Consider the following 22,010-nt stretch of genomic DNA (forward strand, 5'->3'; position numbering starts at 1 on the left):
AATCTCAATCTATTTGCTTTTGATTAATATATAATTAGAATTTTCTTTACGTAAATTCAGTTGGCTAAACCAATTATTAATTCGTCTGGTGGTGATTGATGCTGGACTTGGTAGTAAAACATCCTAAATATGAGATGTCTTATGCCATTTGATGGGTGGAATGAAAATAAATAATTACAATAGTCTAAAAAAAATTAAAATGTAGAACAAATTTTGTGATGGCTAAATAGCAAAACTGAAAATATCCATAAATTCTAGCTCAACTGGAATAAATGTTGGAATTGCTAGTGCCGGACGTCATATCAGGGTTCGAACCCCGATCACTCCACTTTATGTGTATGAGTTTTTAATGACTTTATCATTTTTTCTATAAAAAAAACTGAAAATATGATATGTCCATTATAGTTTACAACAACATAAAAATGGAAGGAAAAAAAAATAAATTAATGAATTTAGTCAAAGAAAATAAAGTTGAAAGAATTGTGAAGTCATAACACGCATAAATGAGAGTTCTTTTTTTTTTTGGTCAGGCATAAATGAGAGTTCTTTTGTCGTTTATACTATAAGCCAACATAAATATAGAATCAATGAGACCCAGGCGATAATTTTTTCCGTTGCACCACTTTATGCAAAAAATAAAACGTGTTTGTTAGAGATGAAGTTATCAAATGACTAAAATACCCTAATTGAAGAAGAAGAATTACATTAAAAAAAAAAAAAAAAAAAAAAAAAAAAACATATTGAACCGTGTTTCTTCTACATTGCATTTTTCTAAGATTAAACGGCTAATGCTAAATGAATGAATCTCAATCTATTTGATTTATCGTAATAATTAAGATTTTCTCTACATAAATCGAGTTTTAAGCATCATTGAATAACCATGACCTCTTTTGTTTATATTTTACTTTCAATTAAACACTTTTACATTGAGAGGCACCACTTGATCAACTTGTTCATATTAGCCAAGTATTTTGTTTAAAGTGATGTCTAATATAAAAGAGTGGTTCAAGTGATGTATGGTATATAAATTATGAATAACATTATAATGAATATGAATTTTACAAAATTCACCGTTAAATTAAAAGTTTATATCATATATAAATCAATGTAAGGCTTTGAGCTAATATGAACAAGTTAATCGAGTGGTTCATGGTGCATCACTTCTCAATAACCCTACGACGAATACAAATTTTATAAAATTCACAGTTGGATTGAAAATTTATATCATAAATCATCTATACAAATTTTAAAAAAAATTGAAAATCATTTGATGTGTTATTGAGACCCATCAAAATTAACGGTTTATGAAACTCCAATTAGGGTTTAATATATTTAGGCCATACAAACACTTTCAGCACACATTTTTCATGCAAACGCACTCTAACTGATATATTTTTTTGAACCGGCCCTTGTTACTTAATTAACTTAAACTATACTGATGATAAAGAAACATTGTATAATAAGAGGAAGTATGAGGTTTTCCATAAAATGAGAGAACACATGCAAGTAAATATATGTAGATGATTTTTATAAGTGAAGTGCACAATTAAAAATAAAAATAAAAAGCTGTCTATGTGAGCATATCTTAGTTGGTAAGACATTGCATGTAATATGCAGACGCTGAGTTCGAACTTTGATACTCCCACTTATTTATCTTTAAAAATGAATTTATAGCCACTAGAATACTTGATGAGAAAAAAATAGAAAAATATGAAATTAATACCAACAAAGAAAAAAGATAAACACATAAAATTATAGATGAATGAGATTTCACTATCTTTTGCACATATAAGCATGCAAATACCCACATTAATAAATAGTTTATACTTACAATTTCCCCAAGTAGCCTAAAGAATAACAAGTTTATATAATACAACAATCTCTACATGAGGTTGAACTCAGAAGACTTACCCCACCTATATAAATAATATTATAGTACACGTTAGCAGAAGTTATTCTATATTTATTTATTAATATAACAGCATTATATTACAAATACTGGATACTGGATTTGGAGGTTTTCCAATATAACCTCAATTGGGATTTTGAGGTATTCCAATCTCTACATCAGATGATACAGATGAGCAGTTCAATGTCCTTGTTTGCCTAGCCTATACATTTGAATAATGTGAACCACTGCTTCAACAGAATACTCATTTGATCACAAAAATAATAGCATTCAAAATATCAAACTACCTTGATTTGAATTATATAGTAGCGCTCACGCGTGTCTTGATGGATCCTCGTGTAACTGTGCTGCTCTCACATTAGGATCATCCTGCTACAATGAAAAGATGCCACATCACTACATAAGTGAACTTCCACAAAGTTTTTAATGAGTAAATCACCAACTTAGTTCATTAGATAGTGGAGATCAAATAATTTTGTTCCTGAAATCAACGATATTTTAATATGGTCCTTCAATTGAAAGGTCTCAAACACAAAAGTCCTTTGGAACAATTTCAGAGACTAAATTGCTGATCACGTAATTGATGATCCCAAAAAGATTTAACGTGATCACCAATTTTATTTTTTAGGAATCATTTTAGAATTTTGTAAATTTCAATGATCAAATTGTCTGATCCCCACAATTTCAATGATTAAAATGGCGATTTCCTCGAATAGTAATACTATCTTGAAGAATTTAAATTACCATACTAACCCTAATTCCATATGTGAAACCAGTTCGCAAAAAATCCAGTTGTGCCTGCAAGTTTTGACTGTATAAGTATTCATCAAACATTTCTAAGGGACAGAAAATCATCTCTAGTATTAGTGAACCATACCAAACCGGGCATGCTTTGGTGTGCACCATAATAACCATCGTGGCTAGTTGGTATGGAATTTATTGGTCCCTACACACATAAAATAGTTTCTGTAATATTGCAAGCCAAGAAATATTTAACAAAACTAATGACAGTTTCTTCTACACACCAGTCCCTGAAGAGTCTGTTGATTCCCGTAGTAATCATCACGTGTTGGTCCCATTAAGTTCAACTAAACAATCATATAAGAAAACTAAGAAAACCACTCGTTGAACATAATAATATATATTAGAACCATAGGATTAAGCATATCATAATCATACCATTCCCTGCACACTCTGTTGTGTGCCATAATAACCTTCAAGTACTGCAGTTCTTGCGCTGAATTTGTCCTACAAAAGAAGTTCCATGTAATTATAAGCATGATTTACTTTAAGAAAGAAGACATTTGTATTCATTTAAGTTCAAATTCCCACTTAATGCTTGATAATTTTTTCCCTCAAGGTTCACATATATTATAAATTCCAATATGAGGCCTGTATTTAATCTACAAACTTTGAGAGGTTAACTAGTAGTGTGGGAGGACAAACCATTTGTTGCAAGTTGTCTAGTGCCCCGACAGTCATCACTTCTGCCTCTGAGTTCACCTGCAATCCGACAAGGAGGTCATGACAGAAAAATAAACAAAAGTGTAGAAGTCAACTTTATAGAAACAACAAACCTTTTTCTTTTTAGTTGGATTTTTCTTTTTGTTCGACTTTCCCATATTTCTACTTTGGGTATCTTCTTCAATGGAAAGCTGGCCATGAACCCCTGATGTACCAGCTTCTGTAGGACTCTTGCTAGAATTGTTAACACTCACACAATTTTTGTGCGCCTCATTTAGTGCATGGAATGCAATACCATAACTATCTTGAGACAATGATCCCTCTTCGCTCAGTTTTAGTGATCGATGACATAAATCATTGTATCGTTGCACCCTAGCCAGCATATGTTCAGATTCTTCCCCTGTTACGTTTCTGATCTTTGCATCTTTTGTCCACCGCTTCAAAACATATTGAGATGGGAACACCGAATGGCCAGAATATTGAAGAACCACCAATGCATGTCGACAAAGATAACCTTTATATTCAAATTGCCGACATATACAAGACAACTCTGAATTTACTTCATTCACCACAACAAAAAAGTCTTTTCTTGTTTCCATATCATGCACCCTGTGAACAATGGTTGTCTCATCCTGCCTGTCAAGTTTAGGATGGCAAGCCACTGCACCAATAATCTCAGCTTGAATCTTCTTGAATACTGTATGGGTGAAAATCCCTGCAACACTCTTTTCTAAAGGTGAAGGAGTTTTTAATGTTGCTACTTTGTTCCAAGTATCAGAATCTGCCTTTGCTTCCTCTTCATACCTGTCTTGCAAGATGGTTTCATACTGTTTAACAAAATCTTGTATATAGGTCTTCCTGTGAACATATTTGTCAAAGAATGAATTTACACTTTCAGATCGTTGGGGAGTAGACATGCCACCTAAAAACACATCCTTCATGAATGTTGGTGCCCATAACTTGCGATCTTCATACAAAGACTGCATGCATTCATCCTGTCGAAGCTCAAATCTATCCAAAATTTTCTCCCATCTATTGTCAAAATCATCACTGGTTAATGACCTAAATACGCATTTTTCAAATTTTGTCATAAAATTCACATGTTTTTTAATTACATGAGCTAGATTTTCAGATACCTTCCCCAGTATATGCCATAAGCAAACACAATGACAAGCACTGGGAATTACATCTGAAATAACTGACTTCAAAGTCATGTCATGGTCCGTAATGATCACTTTTGGAACTTGGCCACCAACACCTTTCAGCCACGTCCGTAATAGCCAAGAAAATGTTGCTGCACTTTCATCTGATATCAAGGCACACCCGAGTAATATAAATTGGTAGTGCTGGTTCACCCCAACAAAAAGTACAAGAGGCATCTTATATTTGTTTCTAACATAGGTGGTATCAAATGACACTACATCACAAAAGTTGATATAGTCATGCCTACTTTTAGCATCAATCCATAAAAGATTTTTCAGACGTTGATCCTCACCAAGATCTACTGCATAAAAGAAGTTGGAGTTCATGCTTTGCATCTGAATAAAAAAATCAAGCATAAGTTTGGCCTCCACAAACTCCAGACCCAAATTCCGACCTTTATCGAATTGATTCTTTTCATTCTTGACACCAACCACAGTCTTGTATTCTGCAAACTGCCTGGCCATCACAGCATACATTTTTCTTGTTTGCTCACTTACTGCCTGGGCAGGTAAAAGCTCGTGATTATGCTCCTTCACAAAGCTATGTATAACCCATTTCCCATCTGGCCTTCTTTTTACATGCATGCTTGCTTTGCAATCGGTCTTAGAGCAAGATCTTCGACCAGTTGAATTTTCAGATTCTTGCTTATGCTGTCGTGCTCGTGGTCGATTGAAGGATTTATCATACTCTCTTTTGGTTCCATATCTGGAACAAGCAAACTTTGCATCTATGAATTCTCTTGATGTTTTTGAACGACGACTATTTTGTATTGCAGTGTTGAACCCCATTGACCGAGCATATTCTTGGTAGAAAGAATAAGCTTCCCCATGAGACTCGAATTCCATGCCAAAAAGTGGTTCAAGATTTGTATCTTCCTTGAACATCACCATATCAACCGTGGGGGAATTCAAATCTCCACCATTTAGAGCATGTAGTTCAATGCCAGCATCAACCATATGCCTTCCATCAATATCTCCATTGTGCAATTTTTCTTCACCCTCCAACATGTTATCAAGTGTAGTTGTTTCTTCTTCTTCTTTATCATGTTCACCAGAGGGTAACCTGAGATCTATATCCATGATGAGAACTTGCTTTGATGATTTTAAGGGTACTGAAAATTATAAAGACCAGAAACTATGTCAAGCAATCAAGTAAATCAGTTCCACTTAATATATGTGCACTCTGATCATGGGTTTTCAAGGAAAAAGAAAATAACATCGACCATGACAAGAAATTTTAATTTAAAACCAACGGTGGAACACATAATTCTGCTGGTGCTAATGCATCAAGTAAAATTAACACATGTTTAAGAGAAATGAAAGCCAGCTGACAATCATAAACACTGAATACTAAGCATTTGTACAAAATTTGCAACATGAATCATTAATCGATGCTCATACCATAATTTAGAGTAAGTGGCAGGAAAATTATAGAAATGGTCCAAATCCTCTAACTAGGGTCTTACAAAAAACAAATAAAGGTTGCCACAGAAATCACGTCATTTTTGTGTCAAAAATAAAAAATAAAAAATCGCGTCATTTTAAATGATAAATCTTATGTTTTAACTACAATCCAAATCAAAACCAAAATGATAAAAGTGGGAAAGCAAGAACCCTCTACAAAAGAAATTTGGAGGAAGGACAGACAATCTTCTTAAATCCTGCCTAAAATGGATAAACAAAATGATGCCTGATGCTTTACGAGGCAGGCTAGGAAGTGTAAAGGACTATGTCATATTACATCAGCTGTGTAAATAAGTGGTTTGACTACTTGACTACTGCCAAAGGGTTATGGAGGGATCACCTTTTAAGTGATTAGCAGATGACTTAAAGAAGGAAAATAGGGCACTTTATCCCACTATTTCCCTCCTTACTCTTCGCAAAGGCTCAATAGTTAGTGGTCCTAACAACTTCCAGGTTAGCGGGACAAATTGTTTAGAAAAAGACAACTTCTAGCCTCGGTATTTGCAGAGTACAGAACAAACAATAGGAGAAAGAGATATATTCAACCAAGGGCTTTGAAGAAATTCAACCATGAATATTATATTGAATATGAATACAGAATACTGCTCTGTCCTAATGAAAGATTTTAAGCCCTTCGATTCCAAAAGACCTGTTATGAAGGAAATATCCCCCAATTTCAAGAGTTGCAATCGGAAAAACAGATTCATAGTGTATACTTATATAGTCCCAGGTGGCAGGTTCTACTCATGCCTTCTTTAGGGCGTTTCATCTTCTCTATTTTTTTCCTAAGAAAATTGTTTATCCTCCTCACAAAAGCAACTGCTTGGAAAAACCATATCTTGATCCTACAACACAGTGTACGCATGTAGTGTGATTGAGAAAACCATTTAGCTATGCAAGAAATCATGCTAAGAATGATTATTTAGACGATGATACTTTATTCTACACACAAAAACACCAACCAAGTTACAATAGATATGACGTTTCCAAAACAATTTATATATTCCAAAACTCTCACCTATAAAATGACCAAGAAAGGTTGTAATAACAGCAACATTGGTATAATGGTACATGTCCAAGAAAAAGACGAGGCAAAGCGCATAATGGCATTAATTCCAACATTATTGATAGATTTGGATCTAGTGTTTAAGAATGAGAGAAACAGAGAGTTTGTGATAAAACAAAAATCTGAAAAATGTAAATTGTATTCTGAATCTGTCTTGCTGAGAGCCGAGTTTTGGACTTATATAGGGAACATAGTCAGTTACAAAGGCAACACCTCTAACGAATTCCTAACAACTATTAACAAGTGGCTAAATACATCATAGAAACAAACAAATAGTCTAACAATCATTTATGACGAAATACACAAATCATTCTAAATTAAATGCAAAGAACCCTAGTGTCAACACTCAACACAGTTCAGCCTGCTTTCCAAAGTCAAACAACCACAAACCACACAAAGATAACCCACCTCTATAATCCAATACAAAACCAAAAAATTAAAAATTCAAACAGAATGCAACTCTACCATCATTGATCAAGAACTTATCCACACAACAAATTCATCTGCAACTCTACCATCATTGATCAAGAACTTATCCACACAACTAATTCATCTCAAAAAGAACTAAATTGTGAAAACTATAATAGTAAAGTCATTCAATCAAGCCACATTTTCCATTTCAAAAATCTATTAAATCAAACATCACTTCGTACACATTCAGAACAACAGTAAGTTTGACAAAATCAGCCGGTTCCTTGTGTGGTTTGGGGTTTGTACCTCTACTACCTAAACCACTGCTGTTCGAATCCAGCGTTAGTGATATTCAAAAAGTTTGACAAAATCATCAATCACAGTACCGCAATTTTAACAAAAACTATACTTTAAAGCTTCAACAAAATCAAGTACCACCCTAATTTCATCGGACTCACAGTCAACTCAAACACGCGCCAACAAACTTTCAAAAAAAAAAAAAAACACTCACCAACAAACAATAAAAAGCTATGAAGCACAGCCACATACAGACGTACACGACATGGATACTGACACGTTGACACTGATAATAATTTGAGAAAATGACATTATTTAATTAAATCATTTCTGATGGTGTTGTGTTGTATTGGTAGCGTGTCCGACACCGGAACACGGTTAATCTGAGGAGTGTCTGTACTATACAAAGTAAAAACCAACCATTACATTTCCCAATCTAACCCACCTAAACTCATCAACAAAGTTGAAACACACTGCCACCTCATACAGTACTACCTAACAAACTCACCTCAAAGGCTCAAAGCATATATAAGTAATACATTAGCTTCAAATCCAAAATTACCCAAACTCAACTTCATTATGCATATCATATCAAATAAATAACTGAATAAGCATATTCTAAGTACTAATTAAGCTAATAATAATTAATGATCATAAACAATTAATTAATTAAAAACAACAAATCTTAAAAGTAAGAGCAACAAAAATAAAAAAAACTTAGTTGTGTGAAATTGAAGGTGTACCTGAGAAATTGAAGGAAAAAAATTGATTATGTTGATGGTGATGATGATCTGAAACAGAAATGAAGAAAAAATTAGAGAGTCACGCGAGGAGGATGAGCGTGAGATGCGTATCTAGGGTTTACACAAACGCACTCGATTCGTTTCGTTTACCAATCCACTCGCTTTTCGTTATCTCACCGTTTATCTCGCACGTGTCGGATACCTTCGATATGTTTGTGTATTTTTTTTATTCATTTTATTTGCCACGTCATTTCCCGCTCTTGATAATAATTTAATAATGAATGAATTAATGAACGGAGGGTTATTATGACAAGAATAAAAAGCGCGTGATATGGCAAAACGGACAACGGAGGCGTTATTTACAGTATGTTGGTTTTGAAATCAAAATCCAGTGCGGTCAGTAAAATATGGCATTCATATATTAGACACATTCTCACTAGTTGGATTAAAATCAAACAGTTGAAATGTTAATATAATTTTTAATTTGTTTTTAAATAATAAATGTCAAGTTTAAGATTTGGGCTGTCTGATTTTAATTTATTGATTGTGAGTGCATTACGCAGCATTTTAGTGGGTAGCCGATCCCAATATGTTGTGTTTTAAGCTAGAGTTGTTTGGTAAAGATAAAATTAGGATGAAGAGATATTAATGTTACCGATTAATTCTATTTTTTGGTTTACAATTTTCGGGGATCCAACCCAGGACTTATAACGTACTACTAAATTTCTCACTATTAGATTAAATTTATGTATTTATAAATTCTATAAATTTAAAAAGGCTTAAATGCAGTTTTACCCCCCCTATTTTGAAAAATGCGGAATTTTACCCTCCCTATTTTAAAACACGGAATTTTACCCCCCTATTTTATAATTTGTTGGATTTTGCCCCCCCACCAAAATTCTGCACAAAATCTGCTTCTGAGCCTCAAGTTCAAAGCTTCGCACAAAACTCAATTTGGATCAATAATTCACCAAACTAGTACCGAAACGATCGAAATAGAGTTAGTTTTTCACAGAATCAAACTCCACTAAATTTGGAGTTACATAAAGAGATTAATTACCGTTTTAGTGAAGGTCTGTCTAATTACTAATGCTGTAGAAATCTACTCGGGACCTTCAAATTTAATATCGTCTACCGAACGCATCGTGACTCCAAATTCGACGAAATTGAAATGACAACAAGGGTAATTTCGTTAACTTTCTATACATGTATATACTATTAAAAAATGAGCTATAGGGTGAGAGGCATGACGAAAATACCAGTAGTAGTTTCATACGATAATTAATTTGAATAGACCTCCACTAAAACGGTAATTAATCTCTCTCTGTAACTCCAAATTTAGTGGAGTTTGATTCTGTGAAAAACTAACACTATTTCAGTCGTTTCGGTACTAGTTTGGTGAATTATTGATCCAAATTGAGTTCTTGCGAAGCTTTGAACTTGAGGCTCAGAAGTAGATTTTGTGCAGAATTTTGGTGGGGGGGCAAAATCCAACAAATTATAAAATAGAGGGGTAAAATTCCGCGTTTTAAAATAGGGGGGGTAAAATTCTGCATTTTTCAAAATAGAGGGGGTAAAACTGCATTTAAGCCATTTAAAAATTAAGCTTACTAAATAGGGTCAATGTTAAGGTGAATCATTTTCATAAGTTGTTCACCGTATATCGGTATCTAAAATTTAAAAACGTTAGACAATATTCTTTACTAAACATCTATTACTTTCTCTCTCTAAAGAACTTACTCTTTGACCTCTCTCTAAATTAAGGATGATCGTATCCGAATCAATTCAAAAGTAAAATCGCAATCTGAATGAATCCAAACCGAAATCGCAAGAAACCGCATTTAGTTTAAACTGCACGGATGATTTTTCTTTTAAACCGCACGGTTTAGTTTGGTTTGCGATTTTCATTTTAGAAAACCAAACTAAACCAAACCGCAATACTTAACTCTATCAACTAGTAGCAATCATTCTATTACCTAGTCCAACTTAGCAAACTCAATCCAAATTGAGTCCATAAAACAATAGGCCGTCAAAACATATCATTTAACGCGATCCAGAACTATACTGTTGGTATTAAAAATAAGTTCTTATGTATATCAATTTTTGTATATGCATATTATATCAAGTAAACAATAAAATAAATTAAAATTTCTTAATGTTATTTAGTAACAAGTTGATAATATCGTCATATTTTTTATATCACGATAAACCGCATAAATCGAACCAACCTGAACCGCATTGGTTTCGTTTATATGACTTTTTAAAAATCAATCGAACCAAACCGAACCGCATGCAATTTTATCTCGCGGTTAGAATGACTTTTATGCTCAAAATCGAACGAAACCGCACCACGAACACCCCTACTATAAACCCTTAGATATGCTCAAATACAAACTTTTCTCTTTACAATGTGGACAAGCAGTGGTGGTGGTGGTGCAACGAGGATGCAGTCAGCCCTCTGCACCACCTTGTCAGAATTGGCGCCGGCATTTTTTTCTTCTTCTCTGGTTCGTGTTCTTCCTTTTCGTGCTTTCTTCTTTTCCAGTGCCGAATTCTGTTGTTTTCGAGTTTTCTTGTTTTTATTTTTCTTCTTCTCGGAGTTCCGGCTGCCCACCACCTAATTCCAACGATTTTGGCTATGGAAACGCCGACGAGGCAGTGGGTGTGGTGGTTTGGAGGCAGTGGATGTTGTGGTGATGGTTTAGACACGGATTTGGTGTTGTGGTGGTGGTTTGTGTGGTGTTTGTTGTTTCTCTTCTCGTGTTTCCTTTTTGGTTTTTTTTTTGTTCCTCTCCGTGTTTGTGTTCTGTTCCCACTTTTTGGCGGTGATTGCGATGGATCTGAGGTGGAGGTGATGAGGGATGGGGTGGTTGTGATAGATCTGAGATGGGTGGCGCTAGATCTGAGTCGGTGGTGATGTGGTTGTGAGGTTTGGATCGGGTGTCGCTGGTGTGTGGTTAATGCTGCGTGTGACTGGTTTTCTCGATATAAGATTCTCTGACCGCTTACAAATTTGTTGAGATTTGCAGGATTCTTTTTTCGAGTCGCTGATGGTTTCCAAATCTGCTGAGGTTTGCAGGTTTCTTTGTATCTGGTTGACCTCTTCCGCGTCGGTGTTGAGTGTTGACTGTTTGGAGGTGGACTGCGAGCTGAGGACTTATCTACCTAGGTTTTCATTCTACCGCTGCCCCATTAATTTTTGGTTATAGGAGCTATTTTTTGGATTCCGATGAGCCGATGACTTTTGATTCGAGATCGGGAGTTAAAGTCTAATTGCATCTTTTTGGGTCGGATTTATTGTCCGCTTTGGTGATTTAATTAGAGGCTGAGGGGTGTATTCTAAGTATGGAATTAGAAGTGTCTCTACTAGGTGATGTCTGTTTTTAGTTTTTTCATTGGTGTTTCGCATATATACGACGCATTTGTTTTGTAGTTTCGTTTTTCTCAACCTCTGCTCGTCTTATGCAGAGATCGATTATTAAATTATAATATATTTGTCGTTAAAAAAAATTCTTTAAAAGTAAAATGAAATACTACATAAAAGATAAAATTAATGTTAGAAAGATAATATTTTACGTTTTTAAAGCATTAAATATACAAGTTACAAAACATAATTTTCTTATTAGTAAACTAATTCCAAAAAGACTGTTTAATATTTTCCAAATCTAAAATATTATTTGTTAATGTAAAAATGGCCCATATTAAAATTTATCAACCGAATAGAAGTTTAGAAGCTTAAAACAACCAACTAATTTCTGACAAAAACATAGTCATTGACAATAAATAAAATAAATGATTCAAACCTTAAATTTTTTTAAGATACTTATACTTATTGAACAAATAGCATTATTCTGGCACTCTATTTACCCGCCCGCTCCAACCGAATTCTCCATCCTTATCTGTTCACTCGTCAACATAACTGTATACAAACAAGTGTATCTTAATCAATAGCAATTATAGCTTACTAGGTTATTATTTATAAATAAATGTGAGCACAAGAAAGACGAACTAAAACAGCAGACATAACAAAATTATCAACAACAAAAAACAGCAGGCATAACATAAATATATTCATAAAGAATTAAATGAATGTCTCTTATGACAATATTGTCGTATTAACTTTATTGCGAGATAGCATAAATATGTGTTTATAAGTTAAAGTAATTTTCACTTTATAAATCGATTTTGTACAATTGAGATACCAATCCTCAATTCTAAGATGATATCAGCGAGAATGAACTCTGAAATGTTGTAGCGAAGTTTTTAAAGAGAGTCTTGTATTTTCAGAACGAGAAAACTGACCTATATTGAAAATACATTCACACGTATCTAGTGTATGGATATACACACTACAAGAAGGGATAGCTTACATTTTCTCTCTTAATTTAAGACACTTCACGAGGTTGATTGAAGAATAAGCAAATTGTGGGCAACATACCTAGTGGTTAATTGCCTAGTCGGGGGGTTTTCTTGGGACCACGGGCAATGATTTGTAAGGCTAATGCACATGGGTTTGTTTGTTTCATCTCAATCTTTATGATGTCTTATAAGACATAGTATACCACCAAGTTGTTCTGCTTGTTGGACCAAAATTGTGTTGTAAGAAATTTTCACAAAAATGGTATGATGAAGATGAACACTATTAGTTATTAATAATGCGACTATTATTGAGTATTTCGGACCTAAAATCTCTTGTCTGAAAATAAATGTAACTAAGGTTTGTTGATGGTGAACTGTTGATCAACAATTTTCAAATGTCGAGCGTGTATTTGCAAATATCTTGACGATCAAGTAAATTAGCATCGTGATTTGAGATTTTAGGGTTAAAATAATGCATACATGAGCTTAGATCGTGAGTTAGACTTTATAGAGAGAATTAGAGTTTTGGGTCCATAAATTTTCTCTTGGACAATTGTCTTCGGATACATGTAAGAAGATTGTCTAAGTTCCTTGATCCGACAATCCAAAAGGACGCTCGACCCTGATATCCAATGTGTCTCTAGGGATTGGCCACTTGTTAGTCTACCTAGACTAGGGGTGACACGGTCCAATATAGAAATGGATTTTGGCTTAGTCCGGTATAGTTGTCTCCCATGCCTTTTAAGCGACGGAGTTAGATTATGGGCATGTTTTGAGACAAATGGAGTAGTAAAATGTGATCCTTAGGGTGCATTTCATTCGTCAAAGATAAATACTAAACAATACAAATACATGCCAAACTTTTAAGTTACTGGACAACTTTTTATTTTGTGCGTTATTTGATGGAAACCAGACAATGCAAACAAAATAATGTGAAATTTACTGCTGTACTACTAACTATTATGAAAGAACGAGAATATGAGAGAGAGAGAGAGAGAGAGAGAGAGAGAGAGAGAGAGAGAGAGAGAGAGAGAGGGAGATGAAAATAGATGAGGGGAAGAGAGAGATATGAGATAGAGAATATTTGGTGACTAGAAAATATAAGATTTCATACAATAAGATTTGACTTTGTGAAGTGGTAGAGTACAGCTAATTGGTTGACTAGAAAATCGAATTTGAACATTTTATTTTTGTTTGTTTTGGGAGAGGACCTCACCATGCAGTTGGGGGAGTGTGTAATGTGAACATAAGAAGGTTCTTGCTGAATTTCACATGCCAAAACAGAACTAAGTAAGTGCCTAGTGGCCACTGTCATAGTCTCAAAGAAACACTGAAACCTCACAAATTTCTATCATTGTCACATTGACGACTGGAGTGGAAGAGTTTGTGGAATTTGGGTTGTCGAGTGGGCCGTATATAATGCCACCAGCTAGCTAACTTTATACTCATCTTTGTTTGTTTGTTAGTTCATTTTTTATAACACTCGATATTTGACTTAAAGATCGATTAATTTAACTTAAAGATCGATTAATGGAGAGTCCATTTGAAGGTAGAATTTATGCTTTGGATAAACTGATCCAACCTGGAAAATGATTCCGAGAGAATTTGAATGAGCCATTGAGAGAAACAAATTTCAAGTTCCCAAACCTTGTGGAAAAGATAATTGAAAATTTTAGAGAATTTAAAATTTTAGACAATTCAAATGATTCAATTGCATAACTTTCATTTCTAAATATTTTTGTTTGGATAGAGTAGTAAAATAAATTTATTGTTAACATTTCTGAACTACGTAGAATTTTAAAATTTTGGATCAGTTTGCAATTTTTAAAAATATACAGGGGCCAATTCTAAAATTTTGAACAATACATACATCAATTTGCAAAACGTGAAAATTTTATAAGGATCAATTTCACATGAGCATGGGAGAAATTCCAAACTCTTAATTTTTAGGTATTATTTGAATTTCTCTAAATTTAACTTGAACAAACCACTCGTAAATTTCATTATATTCAAAATTTTCAAATTAATCATCCAAACATTAAAACTTATATAAAAGAATTTGAATTCTTTCAAAAAATTATATTATCTTACGAACATTACTTCATCCAAACATACTAATTTTTTTTTTTAGTTATCATGATATCAGTACGAAGTTTCTACCGTCGTTAGCGATGACTAATCTCCATCGAAAAACCTGTAAGACACGCAAAATAGATTCTCCCCTAACAACAGAGTTTTCACCATAAGCATCAATTATGAATCAAATCCCCAACCACATCCTTAGAAATGACCAAAATCTTTACTAGTTGGAGTAATCTAAATCTTTCTTTTTGTCTTAATACACACTGATATCCATACCAATTAATCGTTCAACTCAATCATTGTTTCATTGTAAACAATCTTAAATCTTAAATGTAACTCTTAGATTTGATATTTTTTTTCCTCTTTCTTACTAAAAAAGAATCAAGTGTTGTGTGATACTATTGACAGATAATCTGTCACTTACGCATGTTTGTTACAAGTTTTGATTTTAAGTATACACAAAACATCTACTAGAAGAGGTTAGTCTTTTAAATAAACATCAAAATAGAAGGATTAATTAGTAATGCTTCTCTTGTAAAATATTAATGACTCATCCAAAAAAGAGTAGTGTTATATGAACACAAAAAGACCGGACAAAAATACGTCACAACCTTTCTCCACTCACAGCATAATTATCGAGATGTGCAAAAAATATTAAAAAAATATAAAGTGAAATTTTGTTGTATTTTTGTTAGAATATTGTGTTGAAATAACATTTCTCTCCAAAAAAAAAAAATATTTTGCCTATTTAAAGTCCTACATTATATATTCAAACATAGATGCACACATATTTTTATATGGTATTCAAATTTAAATATTCCTTTTTTTAATCCTCCTATTTAAAGGAGACTGATAATCCAAAATTTATTTAAAAGATAAGTAAATAAAGTCTAACAAGCTTTTTGTCTCTCTACCTAAGAATTCACCTTCTCTAATTCCTAGGAGAAAATAATTTGATAATCCAAATTTTATCTGAGAAATAAATAATTGGTTTATAGCCAAGATTCAAACTAATCAAGAACTTAAATCCAATAACTTTGATACAAATTAATATGTCATATTTAACCATATATACAATTCATTTTTGGTCAAAGAAAAACCATACTATTCATTTTTTAAGCTGAAAATATAAAGAGAAAGAGCATGTGATAAAAAAGAATAAATAAAAGAAAAGAAAGGTAGATGATACTTTTGGTTGTACCAAGTAGTAATAATTTCAAATGTTGAACCAAACAAATACATGTACCTTACAACTATAGAACTAACTAAGCATCATATTTATGGTAACAAACTAACAACAACTTTAGTTCAAAGCCTTCACTTGCACGTTCCTCTGCTTTCATTTATTGTCATGCTCATACCCCATCCTCACACCGACACACCCCACAACTACAATACTACTATTCCTACCCTTCTTTGAATATTTCTCTACGCGTATTATTTAGTACTATGCATGTCCCACAATTATTAATCTATTATAATACTATAGCACACAGATTAAAAAAATGTGTGTAAACCAATAAAAAAAATTAAAAAATGTGTATAAATTAAAAAAAATATAAGTAATTCAAGAGGTATTATATGAGATGACGCGTGTCACTTTTGTTTTACTTAAGGTTTTGAATTTGACCACTAACTTGTACATGCATCGCTAAAGTATTTAGGAAAAGTTTTACTGTTCATTTGAGTTCCATAAGATTCGAAAGATTATTATTTGTAGTTGCGCACATAAGATATTTAATTCACGAAAAAAGAAGAAGAAAGAAATGATAAGTAAATCAAGTACTTGTAAATCCTCCGTTAACATGACAATAGGGTGGGTTGGGGACAACTTTTGTCTTCCCCGAATTCAAACCGACTTCAAATGGGATGAAAAATAGAAACTCAACCTCATATTCAATTGGATGCGGTTGTGTAAGTATCTAGGTTGTGTAATTTATATTTTAAAAAAAATAAACAAAAAAATATAAAACTACGCAGTTTCAAGAATTTGAATTTCTATTTTAACAAATAATTGAGAAAATAGTTTGTTTAAAATTCACGTAAAAAATAACAATAAACAAATAAATGTGAGATATAAGAGTTTTTAAGAGATTTTAAGTTAAGAGAGATGAAAATATAATTTTGATATAGGCGGAGGCGTGGAGCAGATAAGTCAATTATTAAAGAGAGGATTTATTAACACTTCTTCATCTCAACAACTTCATCTACCTCCCTATAAATTCCTAGTACTACCATTATTCAAAAACACACATTCACAAGCAAGAAAACATATATTCAAACAAACCCCATTTGCAAACTTTCATCAAACCTTTAAAAACAATGTCACCACCATTTTCCCTCACTCTTTCTCTTCTCTTTTTCATCCTCTTAGCACCATTGTTACTCCTAGCTCAATCTCCTCCCCCTTCACCTTCTAATTCTTCGTCTGCCGCGTGCAAAGCGACATTGTACCCGAAACTATGTCGCTCGATGCTATCTACTATCCGTTCATCGCCTTCCGATCCATATAACTATGGAAAATTCTCCATAAAACAAAACCTAAAACTAACAAGAAAACTAACAAAAGTATTTTCTGATTTCCTCAAACGCCATCAATCATCTTCATCTTTAAACCATGAAGAAATTGGTGCATTAGTTGATTGCAATGACCTTAACCAACTCAATGTAGATTACTTAGAATCCATTTCTAATGAACTAAAATCAGCTAGTACTTCATTATCAGATACAGAACTTGTTGATAAAATTGAAAGCTATCTTAGTGCTGTTACTACTAATCATTATACTTGCTTTGATGGTTTAGTTGTGACAAAAAGTAACATTGCTAATGCTCTTGCTGTTCCTTTGAAAGATGCTACACAATTTTATAGTGTTTCACTTGGTTTGGTAACTGAGGCTTTGAATAAAAACATGAAAAGGAATAAGACTCGCAAACATGGTCTTCCTAATAAGTCATTCAAGGTTAGGCAACCACTTGAGAAGCTCATCAAGGTAATTTATATCTCTATACTATGTTATATATGCTTATTCTATAGTTTCTACATTGTTGTCTTTTCTTTGAATATTAATTTCTTGCTACTTTAGAGTGAGGGGAGATAATTTTTTTTCTTTCTTTTAAGTCTAGATCCTTACAAAATAATATTTTAAAAGTCGAACCAGATATTGAACCAACCGACTTCTGAATCATAATTTAATTATTTTGAACCACTTAAACCGGGACAAAACTACAATTAAATTGCTCTAATAAGTGAATTGTAGATAGTGTTAATTCAAGATTCAACTAGTTGAAATGTTAAATTTGATTTTAAAATATTGATACGAAGTTCTCACAATTTTTTAAGGATAATCTAAAAAAAATGTTTATTTTGTAATTTTTTTTTATATTGATTCTCTCGTTGTTATCAAAAGAAGTGGCGGTAATTCAGAGCTATGCCGCAAAGTTTAAAAAAAAATAAAAAATTATTACATATGCATAGTAGTTAGTAGCTGTTGACTGAGTCAAGACAACCACATGCTTGACTTGTGCATAGTGGCATCGATTGCCAACATCTCAAAGTAGTAACCTCTGTTTTCCCCTGTTTTTAAAGTTGAATGTCTTAACATAATCTAACAACTCTATAATCAATCACATGGGTTTTTGTTTCTTTATGACAACTTGTCAATAGCAATTGACCATGCACATGTCATCTACCTTGTATGCATATCATATCATATCATATCATATGATTGCATAATCTATACTAATTTTGGATGATCATGTGTCATTAGCAAAGATTCTCATTTTATTAGCAAAGATTCTTAAGTGAGCAAACTCTGTTCATACTTGGACTTGGGAGTATTTTCTGCATTCCATTTTTATATTAATTAAGGTTACTTTAAATAATAATTTTCTAGTTAGTTCAGTGGTGATTGACGTTGAACTTGGTAGGAAGGACTGCGGTTCGATCCCTCGCAACTGCGATCGGGAGGGGGCTGGAACCACTTGATGTCAGAACTGACCCCGAACCAGATTAAACTGGTGGTGATAACCAAAAAAATAGTAATAATTTTGTCATTAAAAAATAAATTTTTGACTTTTAAAATTATAAAGTATACAAGTTTCAATAATTTTTTTTTTCAAATAGTACATGTTAGCTTTTGTCTTAAAATAAGGGTTATGCTAACATGTGCCTCTTACTTTAAAATAATTCAAATGAGTTGGAGTCTCAAGGCTCATCACGTCAGGATAGACCTATTTTTTTTTGTTACTCTTTAGTGTCATATATATTATGCTATATTTTTTTAGTGTTAACCCTCTGATTTTTATGGCCCCCTTTCTCAAGTAATATGAAGTTCGGTCGCGAAATAAATAAAGTCCGACTAAAAAATTGTTCCATCCATAAATCAAACTCGAGTTTTTTCAAACAATCAATTTTTTTTTTGATGAAATTCATTAACTACTTGAGTGTAATGTCTTGGATTAATTCAAAATGATTAGGATTTAAATGGAGAAGATAGAGAGACTACAGAGAATCCATGTCAAAATTTTGCCTAGCAGTGTTACATAATTGTAGTAAAATTAAATACATTAAATTATATGTTTATGTTAGATGCATAAAATTGAAACATGACTTTGTTGTTGCAGTATCTCCGCACAAAATATACTTGCAAAACAACATCAAATTGTACAAGTACTACAAAAACAGAAAGGATTCTTAAAGAAAGTGAAAGCCAAGGAATTCTATTAAATGATTTTGTGATTGTGAGTCCTTATGGAATAGCAAACCACACTTCCATTGGTGATGCTATTGCTTCTGCACCAAATAACACAAAGCCACAAGATGGTTATTTTCTTATCTATGTTAGAGAAGGATACTATGAGGAATATGTAATTGTTCCTAAAGAAAAGAAGAATATTCTTCTAGTTGGAGATGGTATTAACAAGACAATTATCACAGGGAATCATAGTGTTATTGATGGTTGGACAACTTTCAATTCTTCAACCTTTGGTAAGTAGTACTTTTTTTCTGTTTTCTAAACTCTCCTAATTTGCAAAGACAAATTAATTTTTATTTTAATTAAGAAAAGTTGGAAAGATTCAATACTAATGAGTGATTGGATTGAAATAGTGGTTAAGGCTTATAAGTGGGAGACAACTCTTATCCTGAGAACTACTTTTTGAAGTCGAGTTAGACCCAAACCCTAATTCTAAGATGATACTAGATCGATTGTTGAGGAACCCTTTATCTCGTCATCCACTGTATTGTCAAACAGTGGTTATAAGTGGAAGGACAATTCTAAGATGGTGGATATAAGTGGGGGAACAACTTTAAAATAGTCTCAGAATCTGTCCTAGATTTTTTGCAGATACGTGGTCTATGTCTACGGTCGACATAAAGTTTATACTTATAAGAAAACAACGCTTATCCTATGAGCTAACTTTTGGAGTTGAATTAGTCAGACACTCAACTTCTAATAAAAGTAGATTCGATAGCATTATTAAATAGTAGGTTCGTCTTCTAAATAGTTATTTTTCTTTACGATAATAACCTCATGTCATTTCATTATTTAAAAAATGTGAAATCAAACTCGATACATTATCACAATAATGAAGATTAGGCAACAATGAAACCACCCGAGCTAGAGTATGAGCAGCCTCATTAGCTGATGTTATTCAATGTGTCAAAATATAATCCAAAATTCCAAAATAATTTCATGAGCATTTACTTACTACATGTTTGAACTTTTATTTATTCTTATGTTTGAAATTTTCTAAATCAATTCTACATTTGCTTTGATTACAGCTGTTTCTGGTGAAAGATTTATAGCAGTGGACATTACATTCAAAAACACAGCTGGTCCTGAAAAACATCAAGCAGTAGCAGTGAGAAACAACGCCGACCTCTCAACATTCTACCGATGCAGTTTCGAAGGATATCAAGACACACTTTATGTTCACTCATTAAGACAATTCTATAGAGATTGCAAAATCTATGGCACGGTCGACTTCATATTCGGCAACGCAGCTGTAGTTTTCCAGAATTGCAACATCTATGCTAGAAAACCAATGCAAAATCAGAAAAATGCTGTCACAGCACAAGGTAGAACTGATCCAAATCAAAACACTGGAATTTCAATCCAAAACTGTACTATTGATGCTGCACCTGATTTAGCTAATGACTTGAATTCGACATCGAGTTACTTAGGTAGACCATGGAAGATTTATTCAAGAACTGTTTATATGCAATCATATATTGGTGATTTTGTTGATCCTTCTGGTTGGTTAGAATGGAATGGAACACTTGGATTAGACACTATATTTTATGGTGAATATGATAACTATGGACCTGGTTCTAAAATTGATAATAGGGTTCAATGGCCTGGTTATTTTCTTTTGAATGATACTCAAGCTTGGAATTTCACTGTTCTTAATTTTACTTTGGGAAATACTTGGCTTCCTGATACAGATATACCTTACACTGAAGGGTTATTGAAGTAGATATATAGTTAGTAAAAGTTTGTATTCAAAATATAAGTTTTGTTAATTTTTTTTTAGATGTAATGTTACTATTTTAAAGGAACAACATCCAAAATGGATGATAATCAAGTATGTTCTGATGAAATAAACTTAGGTCAACATGAAAATATGTACAAGTTTATAGAAGCTATATATTATAATGCAACTAGGCTTGTTCCTCCATTACTGTGCAATCTCAAAATAGCTTTTATATGAAAAAGGGGTGCTCAAAATGCTTTTACTAGGTTCATAATTATATTTTACGATTAAATATATTTTTAGTTCAGCCTAGGCCGCCGATGTGGAAATGTTAGGGATCTTTTCTGCAGAGACTAACACAACAAACCTATGTATTTATAGGGACTAAAAACATATTTTAAGTTAACTTTTTCTTTGAGTAAATTGTTACTTTTGTCCTTGAATATGTTTAGGGTTGCCGCTATGGACTATAGTCCGTGAATTTTTATCGAAATTATCCTAAAATGTTAGCTTTTGTTAGTTAGATATTGGTCTTTCA

The 22,010-nt window shown here is 32.9% G+C and overlaps 2 protein-coding genes across 11 annotated transcripts; one reads left to right on the plus strand and one right to left on the minus strand.

Annotated features, from left to right (window-relative positions):
• Positions 1 to 1,752: 1,752 nt before the first annotated feature.
• On the minus strand, positions 1,753 to 8,751 carry LOC123913337 (protein FAR-RED ELONGATED HYPOCOTYL 3). Of its 10 annotated transcripts, none has more exons than XM_045964049.1 (10): positions 8,557 to 8,751; positions 6,689 to 6,884; positions 3,487 to 5,687; positions 3,356 to 3,412; positions 3,089 to 3,157; positions 2,935 to 2,997; positions 2,787 to 2,855; positions 2,663 to 2,707; positions 2,197 to 2,278; positions 1,753 to 2,111 (listed from the first exon to the last, which is right to left on the minus strand). In XM_045964049.1, the coding sequence occupies exons 2-9, from the start codon at positions 6,744 to 6,746 to the stop codon at positions 2,222 to 2,224; spliced, it is 2,619 nt and encodes an 872-aa protein (XP_045820005.1). In that variant the 5' UTR covers positions 6,747 to 6,884; positions 8,557 to 8,751; the 3' UTR covers positions 1,753 to 2,111; positions 2,197 to 2,221. The 10 variants fall into 10 exon arrangements, with proteins under 10 accessions (XP_045820005.1, XP_045820004.1, XP_045820001.1 ...); XM_045964048.1 differs by having other exon boundaries at positions 2,197 to 2,281; positions 8,557 to 8,750; XM_045964045.1 differs by having other exon boundaries at positions 2,197 to 2,281; positions 2,654 to 2,707; positions 8,557 to 8,750.
• Positions 8,752 to 17,104: 8,353 nt separating this feature from the next.
• On the plus strand, positions 17,105 to 21,674 carry LOC123915729 (probable pectinesterase/pectinesterase inhibitor 25). The gene is made up of 3 exons (XM_045966941.1): positions 17,105 to 17,988; positions 19,622 to 19,985; positions 20,781 to 21,674. The coding sequence occupies exons 1-3, from the start codon at positions 17,320 to 17,322 to the stop codon at positions 21,473 to 21,475; spliced, it is 1,728 nt and encodes a 575-aa protein (XP_045822897.1). The 5' UTR covers positions 17,105 to 17,319; the 3' UTR covers positions 21,476 to 21,674.
• Positions 21,675 to 22,010: the final 336 nt, after the last annotated feature.

This window comes from Trifolium pratense, linkage group LG3, assembly GCF_020283565.1.
Source record: "Trifolium pratense cultivar HEN17-A07 linkage group LG3, ARS_RC_1.1, whole genome shotgun sequence".
Lineage (NCBI taxonomy): Eukaryota > Viridiplantae > Streptophyta > Magnoliopsida > Fabales > Fabaceae > Trifolium > Trifolium pratense.